Below are 11,292 nucleotides of genomic sequence, written 5' to 3'. Positions count from 1 at the left end.
GAAAGGCAGGATCCTGCCCAGATTTCAATTACCTCAATGGTTTGGTGTGAGATAGTGACACTGAATCTCATAGGGACCAGGATGGTAAAGAGGAAACAGTGAATTAATTGTGTCTCATGACCACAGTGCTTCCTGTCACACCCAGCACTCTGGACACATCTAAATTCAGAGTATGACCCCAGTATATTGCCACATACAAAATAAGGGTGCCATAATTTCCAACTTTCATATGCCAGTTTAGTTCCTGCAAACCTCAGAATTCTTGGGCATTGGATTCTGTCACACCTCTTGTTCACTGATGGATGATATAACACCAATGGACTGCAACCACTCTGTGACCCTGCCTTCTAAGCTACCAAGTCAGACATTGCTGAGAGGAAATGACATGTAACTTATGAAACTTGTTTATACACTAAATACAAGTACGGAAGTGATTTCAGCTTTGTTATTGCTGAGAATACTGGAGGATACAGACATCAAAAATATCTAAATTCCTGTTTGATTAAAATCTGCTATTGAGTCTACCTCTACGTGCCATCTCTCAGTTTGCAATGGAACCTGGACAAAATGCTTAGATGAAGTAGAAAAGTGACTGATATTATCACTACTAGCAGCTGTATATTATAAAAGCAGGATGAAGAGGTGCCACCAATAAATGGAAGTATATGGATATACAGGCAAAATCGTGGAATTCAAGACAATACCTGTTTCAGGCTCAGTTTCAATGCTCTCAAAATACTGTCTTGCAGAAAGAGATTGAAAGTGTTTCAGTTTCAGTAAATATTCTCTGGTTTTTCTGAGTCCTCTAATAGCAGACCTACTTGTTTCCATGTCACAAATTTATTGCTTGCTTACCTCCCCCAATCAATGTGCTATGATCTAGCTGTTATTTATTAAAGACTGGCTCACATAATGATGTAAAGGGCTTGTGTTTTTTCCTGTTCAGTTATTGTTCCTCAACTCCCAGAATCTCTTTGTATAAATTTATCTCCCAATTCCGTTCAAGTGAAAGAAACCAGCAGCTTCTTCTATGTCCGGGCATGTCCAAGACCTTCATAACACACCCTGCTTCTTTGGCACAAGTCTGTTAAAGAGGGAGAGTTTAGAAACAGTGTGAGTGAAAGGGAGGTGGGAAAGAAGACATCTACAGATCCTTCTAAAAAGTTTAGGAGGTGAAATCATAGTGTGCATGTGTGTGTGTGTTAAATTATTTCAAGCTTCCTTTGACCTAATTTGCTGTTGTTTATGCAGTTAATGACAATTGTTTACATTACTATGTTAAGTATCCTTCCACTTCTTTCCATAAATTAAAAGTGCCAAGCAGAACTGGAATGACATTTCTGGATGGAATCTCAATAGCACAAAAATAAGAAATGGCAAAATTCCCAGGTAGAATTTTGACAAATCCGCTAAAAACCCCTGGCACTTGGACTAGACCCACAGGATAATACAAATTGCACTGTCAGAGGACAAACAGTTCTGTGGTGGAGGAATATTAGCCTTAATGTTGGCAGGCTTTCGGTGAAATGCTCTGTTCAACTGCAAGGGTCTTCCTGGGAAAGCACCCACTCTTGTCCCTGAGTGCGTGGTTAACTGCTGGCGATGTGGGACAAATGAGTCTGAGTGACGATGAGCTGAGGGAAGACATGAGCAGTATTCCTGGACCATTCTGGCTGCTCTGCTGCTGCATTAGCTGGAAAGTCATCCCTGACATCTGTATGGTTTCCAACCCAGCTGGAGGGCAGCAGTGACTTCAGGGCACAGAGGGGATCAACTTCCCAGGACAGATGGGAATAGCAGCATCTCTTTACCTATGGGGCCAAGGCATGAAACAGACATCTGACCTGTTCAGCCTTGTCAAGGATTAAATGTTTCTGGGCACCCCTGAAGCAGAACTCATCAACAAATCGACCTATAGGTAAGGCAAGAATTCCATGCAAGGTCATCCGTTCAGCTCAGCTCACCCCATTTTAATTCTAGCTCTGTCTTTGCCAATAAATCTTCACTCTGTCCCCTGGCAATGTAATATTTAAACACTTTTAAGTGTTTAAACCTCTGATTAAAGCCACAACACAGTTCCCAATTTCATCCTGCAATACTTAAACCCAGGACTGAATACCCACGTTAGTTTGAACGCTAAGACTGCTGTCTTAGGGTCCAGCATAAGAAGACAACTCATCTCTTGGATCCACATGCAAGTATCACACTTGCTCACACATCTCAGAGCCATGCAGACTGCTCAGCAGTGAATTTCCATCACTCATGCTGCCAAACACAAGGCAAGATGCAGTTCTTCCTCCCCACACTCACCAGCCACACCATAAATGTCAGCTCAAGTATGCAGGCAACAGGCTCTGGAACGGCAAACCAGCAGCTGGAGCTGCAACATGCCTATTGGCAGCCATGCAAAAGTCACTAAGAAAAGCTTCCTAAACGTCCAAAAGGGCTCGTTAGAATGTTCTCCTACTGGGTGTGCTGCATCTCATGCTCTGTCTGCTTAGCCCCTGAACACAGCAAACAGGGTGTTTACAAAACATTTAGCTGAAAGCAAATGATAAGTGGCATATGCAAGCTGCTGTTGCCAGGTGCAGAGATACAAACACAGTATTTAAAATGTCCCTGCTTTGTGTCTGGATTTCTATGTGGAAATGCAAACATAATACTCTACAAATGCAGTTTGAGATACTCTTCCAATGACCAGCAGAGAGAAACCCCGCTGCTGCCAAAAGGAGAGGTCCTAGCTTCCCCTCTTTCCTGGCTGTCTTCCTGGATCCCTGTTCCCATCTGTGATATCCCACCTCTGCTTCATGGAGGCTCTTCTCACCCCTTAGGGTGCCAGTGCATTTACTAACTTCAGTAGCAAACTATTTTTAATGGGGTTCAGGTTATTTTTCTTGGCTGTTTCCCGTAGCTTCAGCCCTCTGAATCGGTTTATTGAGGATACACTTGGTATCAGAAGGGCACAGAAAAACAGCAAGAGTACCGGCCAGGCTGGGAGGAGCAGGAGGACCCCATCACAGCAGCAGTGAGCTATTGGCAAAGCCACCCTCATCCTGCTGCAGCCTTAGACATAAACATTTGTACCACTTCACTCAGTGGTTCAGGGACCTGGGCTCTGACCTGGGTCACACACACAATGTGACCTGACTCCAGCCAGGCTGTTCAACACCAGTTTCCTTTGGAAGGAGGCCATGCCTTTCCCCAGGCCACCTTGCAGACTGCAGAGCTCAGCTGCTGTGGTGCTATGATTGTTTTTAAGAAGTCTCCAATATGTTTGTTCTCACTGGAAAAGCGGTTCCTTTTTCTTATTTTTCTCATGTTCAAAAAGAAGTGGATTATTTTTAGCTCATATTTCTCCTTTTGAACTTGCCTGTGGTTATTAAGTCAACACAGGAGAATTGTGCTTCCAAAGATGGATGTCTCGGAAATGACAGTGCATAGACATCCAAGTGACAGTGGTTCTGCAATCCATCCATAATGTGCAGTGCACCATGTTCAGAAAAGGACATAGGAACTAAAAGTAGGGCTTCTGGCAAATTGGGAAACTTGGAATCTATGGCACAAATCCTCATCACCTTCCATCTGATGTTGGAGGAGTTTATTAAAAGCTTTTGCTGAAGACCCTGGCATCCCAAAGATGCCTGTAGTTCCATAGGGCAATTTCTGCCATTTCTTCTTTAGTTGTGAAACCACTCTTGTCTAATAGACCATGCAGACTGGGATATATGATCCTGGGTGCTCTACTGAGACTTTTACATTGTGGTGTGGGGGAACAAGAGGATGAGGCCATAGTACAATGATTACATGGGCCAGGTAGCAGCACAAATGACGGTTTTTTAACAATGCTGGGAAGTCAGGTTCAAGAAAAAATAAATGAGATTTTTGTATAATTGGCTATGACACTAAAATTATCCTGGATAAGACGGGCTAAAGGAAGGCATTCTTTCCTGACCTGCTGAGGTCCTGCATGCAAGCCACATTGAGAAAACTGAAGGAAGTTTCTAGAGGTCCCTTATCAAGTATTATGAAGAATTACAGATGGTTGTCCCTCAAAAAGAGCCACGTCGCTTCAGCACCTCTGAGAAATGGGGTGGGTTTTGTTCAGCCCACTTTAGGAATGAAAAAAAAAACAACATACTGTTCGATAATATGATTGCGAAATCAGGGGGGTTTGGGCAAGGTAAACTGTCATGTGTTTGCTTGCTTCTAAACCCAAATTTGTTTTCTGTGTTTCTGTGGAAAATCAGAGGATGTTATAAGCTGAGTCATGCCATTATTGACTTTAGCAAGCACAGCACTGATATAAATAGTGAAACTCTGGTGTGTCTTAGACAGAGGAAGAAGAGATTGAGAGGTCTTCTAGCAAGGGCTGGTAGGACAGAGAGAAAAAGATGAAGAAAAAGATCCTTCTTTTCCTTGAGTTATTATATGTTATATGCTCTTCTGCTTTTCCAGTGGCTCCAGAAAAAGAGAAAGAAGATATGCAATTTGCTAAGGTAAGAACTACAGACAGAACTGAAGAAATATTTTATTGAGAAAATCAACATAGTATTAGCGATGTGGAATCTTTTATTACCAGCTCTCTGCATTTGAAAAGAAAGTTTCATGTTCTAAACCACTGCTTTTTTCTTCCCTATCAGAAATATCTGGAAAACTTCTATGATTTTAAAGAAGAAAAAGGTTTGTTTAAAGCAAAGGACCTCAACCACATGTCTGACAAAATACGAGAGATGCAGTCATTCTTTGGGCTAGAGGTGACTGGGGAGCTGAATCATAAGACACTGGACATGATGAAGCAGCCTAGATGTGGGATACCAGACGTCCGTTCATACAGCACCTTCCCACACAGCCCCACGTGGAAGAAGGAAGATGTGACATATCGGTAACATACATTAAAGCGTGCTTTTCTCCACACCACTGGCAAGCTCTGTGAATGCTAGGCAGAAGTAATGTCAACAGGCTCTTTACTATTTATTTCTGTATTTCTGCATGTAAAAGCTCTTTTCAGGATGAAAGGGACAGGAAAGTGGGAACTATTCAGGCTTCCAAATAGTGATGAGAATACCAAAACAGGAGTTTACATTAGTTAGCTAGCAGCTTACTAAATAATATACTCAGTGGATAAAAGGAATACAACTGAGAGTATATGTTAGGGTTTCTGAAAGACATGAAAGAAAACTGTAAAAATTTCATCTGTTATATAGACAAATATTTTGAAAATAAACCACTTGAGATGCATAAATTATAATAGCTACTGATTAAAATATTTGACCTTGATACCATTTGTCCCAGTCAACATGTGATCTGGTTGCTTTTAATTCCTTTTGTCTTTATTTCACAGGATTTTGAACTACACTCCAGACATGCTGCAAGCTGATGTAGAGGAAGCAATTGCAAGAGCCTTCCAGCTCTGGAGCAGTGTCACCCCTTTGAGGTTCAGCAGGGTCTACGGCGGTCAAGCAGATATAATGATCTCCTTTGCAGCTGGATGTAAGGGGACTCTGTTGCCTGGGAATGATAGTACTTGACACTTTTTCTTCCCAAGATAATGAAAAGCATCTCTTTTTCCCCCCCTTATTTTTAGTTCACGGTGACTTCTATTCCTTTGATGGTCCAGGAGGAACTCTGGCTCATGCCTACCCCCCTGGTGGTGGGATAGGAGGAGATGCCCATTTTGATGAAGATGAAAACTGGACCAAATTTACTACCTATAGTGGTAGGTAACCTAAAATATTGTGTTGCCTGTTTTCTATTAGACAGTGTTGTCTTGAAGATGCTGTAAAGTCATATATTCCATGGCAGTAGTTCCAGTATTTACTGAGATGTAAAATGTCAGTGTAATTTAGTAAAATAATTCTGCATATTTGGATCTGGGCTGCAGTCACAACAGTCCCTTGAAGTTAATGCAGACTGCAGTTACAGCTCCAGTGAAGGAAATTAAGTTAGCATGGAATAGCAATGTCAGGTAATCATGACATCAAAAGACAGGGAGTCTTGACCCTCAGATAATGACCTTAAAAGTTGTAATATAATCTCTCCCTTTTGTTAGTTTGTTTGTTTGTTGCTTGGCATTGGGTTTTTTCTGATTTAAAGTGATGCTCATCTTTAACTTCTGGAAAGGAAAAAAAATCTTGAATTGATTGGCAAATATAATATAACAGTGAAGTGTTCTGGTTTCAACAGTGTCCAGAGATTATGTTGCACATTACTGGTTTTGTGAAGGCAAATTCCGTGTCAGTTACTATTCCCAAAATCTGATCAGGTGACTAAAACCTTCTCACCTGCTTTTCAATTGTTATTAGCATTAAAGTAACCTTGATTCTTTGTTGGAAAATTTCTGCAACATGGGCAGAAACTGTTCCCAGAGTGGTTTTCCAGTGAGAAATCAATACCTATAATTCAAAACTCATTTCTTCTCCAGGAGGCCAAAGAGCTCTTATTTGGGCATAGTTAGATTTTGCCATTTTTAAGACCATGAATTATATATCCCACATGAGAAAATGGTGGCTGTATCCTGGTGTCAAATGAAAAATGTATTTATTTTTTGTTCTTTGTGCTGGGTCTTTTTTAGGATACAACTTATTTCTCGTTGCTGCTCATGAGTTGGGCCATTCACTAGGTCTCAGTCATTCCAACGTTTTTGGTGCTTTGATGTATCCTATATATATGCCCACAGACACAAGGGACTACCAACTTCATCAGGATGACATTGATGGCATTCAAGCCCTCTATGGTAAGCAAGAAGCATCATTTTCTAGTGAAAAACGGATAACAATTTATAATGAATTTTTCCCAACAGCTAAAATGTACTGAACTTCCTACTACAAGAAAGATACTGAGGTTTAATTTACTTTTATTGTTTTTGGGCAAATCTCTTGGGTTTTTGTGGCTAACAGTCTACACTGCAAAATGGAATCTGTGGACTGATTCCATTCCAATTAGTACAAGTTAGTCAAAAGATCCAAGAGCCTTTCTCCAATGATACCAGAGGAACAGCCTGTGTCTGTAGCATTAAACCCTCTTATCTTCCACAAAAGGGTGGTTATGTGCACATTTGGCTTCACATCATACAACCTGAAATGCTGTGGCATGAACTTCTCTGATTCACCTTCTAATTCCACACTTACCTTATTTTCCAAAGGACCCCCCAAGGAATCATCTGCACTTCCACCAAAAACTTCTCCCCCACAAGAACCAACTGAAACGATACCTGCAGAAGCACCAACTGAAATGTCTCCCAGGGAAGAACCAACAGAAATGACACCCTCCAAGCCACCCCAAAGACCAGACGACTGCGACCCTCTGAGTTTCGATGCTATCACTACTCTCCGTGGGGAAACACTGTTCTTCAAAGACAGGTAAGCACTTTAATTTCCAGCAACATCTTTTTGTGAGTCTCACAAAGGCAAAGCATAAAATTCAGTTCAAGGAATTTATCTTCCCTTGGTTACAAAGGAAAATATTTCTTTCTGCAAGTGTTAAGGCAACTTTGAAATATTTCACTAGCCCACCTGGGCTGGGTGAGCAACATGGTTTACTGACAAGTGAGTGTAATGTTTTAATCCATCAGACATCATCATCCATGTCTACTAAAATGGTGCAAGGCTGAGTAATTCCAGTGTCACTCCTCAGCCTGCAGCTGCTTCACATGTGGCACTGTCCTCATCACACCATGCCTTGTGTGGGCCAGGGAGCAGTGGAAAATGTCCCTGGTGACTTTTAGTGTCACTCTGACCTAGGATTCTACACTAGACCACTGCCCAGTAATGACTACAGGGAGCCCCTGCTGTTGCAGGGTGACCTCATTTTGGGCATGTTCTGACACTGCACTGTTGTGGGTTGTTGGCTGAGCACATCCAGCCTGGTGAGAGCAAACAGCATGTCAGGCCCAGGGCTTCACCCCCTTCTTGGTTTGGTAGTTGTGTTTTGATTGAACAAGCTTCCTTTGATGGTGTGAGTCTGATTTCCCTTCTAAAACACATGAAGAATTGTAGCTTAAAAATTTAATAATTTTCAAGGAGGAGGGGGAAAGAGCAGTTCTTCCTTAAACCGAGTTTAACATGTTTTCAAGAATGATTATTTAACATTTGTAACCAAACTGAAATGAGCTGTGCCTACCAACATGGGTCATGGTTAAGTGAAAGCTGCAATTGTCAGCTTTACCACAGATACTCTATGTTGTCCTGGACAAACAGCCAGGCTGCAAATGCAGAAGTCTATGGGGCCACCAACGGTAGGTGACCCTGGCTGAGCCAAGGGGTTGGACAAGATAAACTTCAGAGGTCCCTTCCAACCTGAACTATTCTGTGACCTCAGAGCAACTTACAGTAAAGGGCACCTGTCTGTGAGGGAGCAGGGCAGAGGGAAAGACTGCATTCCAAAAGGGGTGGTATCTCTGCCTCATAGGGACCACTGGTTCCAGAACCCAGACATTAGGATTTAAAGTACATTAATGGGCCCCTGATCTCCTGATGAAGTAGAGACAATGAAACTCTGCTGGTTTTGCTTCTATCAGCTACGTCTGGCGCAAAAGCCCATATTTCACAGGAATTGAGCACGACACCATCTTCTCCTTCTGGCCATCACTGATAGCTGGCTTTGATGCTGCCTATGAGGTTGACAACAAGGATCGAGTGCTGTTTTTTAAAGGTACCCCTCTTACATTTCCATCAGTTTCTTATGACTACCTGAAGTTAAAGCAATACTGCTAACGTTATTTAATCATAATGGAATGATTATGCTAATATTCATATTAACTCTAACACTAATACTAGCGCTAATAGAGAATATTCTTAATATTTAAATCCATTTAAATTTTGAAAATTATATTGCTGCCGTTAACTAATGCTGCCTCACAACAGTCCTACATGCACTTTCTTTGGTCAGTGAGAGAGAAGACCATAGCTGAGACAAAATTGATTGCTACATTACAGTATCTAAATACATTTTTAAAGATGACAAACACACCTAAAAAATATATTGACTTTTAATTATTGAGTATATAATACTCTTAATGACTATAAAATGTGGAAAATCCAAGAGCTGTGAGATATTCAAACTTCTGTGTGCCCTAAGAGGGTAATGTTTTCAGCTGGACATCTGTGCTGTTTGGCGACATTAACTACACAGAAAGCTCTGGGGCTTTGACAAAGAGGAGATCAGACTCCTCAAGAATCCTTATAACTATTTCTGTTTCCTTGTAGACAACCAGTACTGGGCTGTCAGTGGCTACAGCATAGAGTCAGGCTTCCCCAAGCCCATTCAGAACCTGGGCTTCCCCACCAGTGTCAGGAAAATCGATGCAGCTGTTCATGACCAAAATACCAAGAGAACCTATTTCTTTGTTGGTAACAAGTACTGGAGGTAAGGTTCTTTTCTCTCCTGTACAAGAGATAATCAAAATGGTTTTTTAAATCAAGTGATATGATTATTTGTACAGGAAGTTCATGTCCTCTTTTTGTTAGCCTTCTCAGCCACGGAAAGTTGAAACTCAATTACTCAGGTCTTTTCATAGAACAAAGTCTGTAACACCTGAGTGTTCACTTACTCTTACCAGGCTGTGATTAAGGGGCAAATGAGCTTTGATTATTCATTAAGAAGCAATGTGAACTAGTGTAAAAATATTATGTAGTATAATTAGTATAAAAATATAAATTGAGTAGACTTTGTCACCATGTCATGTATTCATTCTGTAGTTACTAAGGAGAAAAGTGCTCTGTAAAATTTATAAATGACAAATAAATCAAGAAAATTATAGAAGGAGATTAAAGCATTTACTTCTTAAGAAACAGTTCAGCTAAGCAGTAATCTTAGCCTAATAATTAATCTGTAATACTATCTTAAAAGAGTGTTATTACACCTGAACTTGCATTTCTCTTACGGGGTCACTTCATGGATTGTGTGTTGCAAAATTAAAATAATTATGTTTGAATAATTATTTTTGTTACTCAGTATAAGCCCCATCTAGCCTTATTGTCAGTCTCAGGGAATGAAAGTGAATGTTTTAGTCTGATATTCTGAAAACAGGCTTACCTAGGCTACTAAAGATGTAAATATTCACACAGCTAGGATTTATACAGCTCTCTGAGATCACAATGCTTGCAGGTACTGGATTTTCAGCTGAGAGTAGGCATATTGTGTAAAAATCCATGTGGTTTCAACATTGAATATCCGATGCTTATTTTCTGTTTCCATGCAATTTCTTTATTTAGTTTCAATGAAAATACCCAATCAATGGAAAGAGGCTATCCAAGAAAAATAGCAGCTGACTTCCATGGGATCAGCTATCCAATTGATGCTGCCCTTCAGAAAAATGGTAAAAAAATCAAAATATAATATAAAAAAACTCAAAAAACAACTAACCAAAGCCAAAAAATTTATGTTTCCATAGATATACTAAATTTTTTGTTTGATTTTTTTAAAATCACCCAAGAAAATAGTGGGTGTGTAACAATAGGTATACAAAAATGAAATATTAATTTGTCAATATTTTGTCCTTCCAATTCTAGGATATTTCTACTTTTTCCATGGATCAAGCCAGTATGAGGTTGACATCAAGAAAAAGAAACTCATCCGTACAATGAAGAGCAACAGCTGGTTTAATTGCTAGAAATATTAAGTGATGGTGCAGGGGTATATTTGTACCAGAAAGAGTTTTTCATGTTTCTTGATTCTAAACAGTGTTATTTAGCTGTTCCTGTGCATCTGAGTCTGAAATGCTGACCTTTGGCAATTCTAATTTAAAATCTTAAAATGTAAAACCTAATGTACAGTTTTAATTTATTTTGTTCTCCAACTATTTATTAATCAAGTTGTTTTTGAGTAATAAATATTTTGCTTGAGTTTAGCAGTTCTTGTGTTCTGATTCAGTCCACTGGGGACAAGGCATCTGCTATAACCACACAAAAGCCTGAATGACACCAGGACCCATCAGAATTTCTAGCAGGGCTCAGTGTCTGTGGGGGGAAAGTTAAAGAGAAGAAGAAGTAGAGGGGCAGTTCTGACAGTCAATTAGAAATTACCCAGGGGACAGAGGTGTAAACAAAGACACTCAGGAACAATGTGGGGGAGGCATAAAAGGTAAGAGATCCTGCACAAGCATGTGCAAAGGGAGAGATTGGAGTCTGTGGCCTCACCCTCCATGACCCCCAGCATGGGGACAAAGACAAGGCAGGGGCTGGGACAGCTAGATGGGAACATGGCCATGGGCTGAGAGGACCGGTGCACCAGTGCCACTGAGGGTGGCTTTGATGGACAGAGTCATTGGTACAGCAGAACATGAGCAACCAGAGA

At 40.6% G+C, this 11,292-nt stretch overlaps 1 protein-coding gene across 1 annotated transcript; it reads left to right on the top strand.

Moving 5' to 3' along the window:
* The first annotated feature begins 4,354 nt into the window (after window positions 1-4,354).
* Window positions 4,355-10,846, top strand: LOC121662483 (stromelysin-1-like). Its single transcript, XM_042023678.1, has 10 exons — window positions 4,355-4,496; window positions 4,641-4,882; window positions 5,342-5,490; window positions 5,585-5,716; window positions 6,572-6,733; window positions 7,142-7,358; window positions 8,516-8,649; window positions 9,204-9,363; window positions 10,212-10,315; window positions 10,509-10,846. The coding sequence occupies exons 1-10, from the start codon at window positions 4,392-4,394 to the stop codon at window positions 10,607-10,609; spliced, it is 1,506 nt and encodes a 501-aa protein (XP_041879612.1). The 5' UTR covers window positions 4,355-4,391; the 3' UTR covers window positions 10,610-10,846.
* The last annotated feature ends 446 nt before the right edge of the window (window positions 10,847-11,292 follow it).

The sequence above is a fragment of the Corvus kubaryi genome, unplaced genomic scaffold (assembly GCF_017639235.1).
Source record: "Corvus kubaryi isolate FWS band 111438036 unplaced genomic scaffold, C.kubaryi_AGA036_p1.0 37256, whole genome shotgun sequence".
Lineage (NCBI taxonomy): Eukaryota > Metazoa > Chordata > Aves > Passeriformes > Corvidae > Corvus > Corvus kubaryi.
The sequence above is the reverse complement of the archived record's forward strand: the minus strand, read 5'-3'. Positions and strand labels throughout refer to the sequence as shown.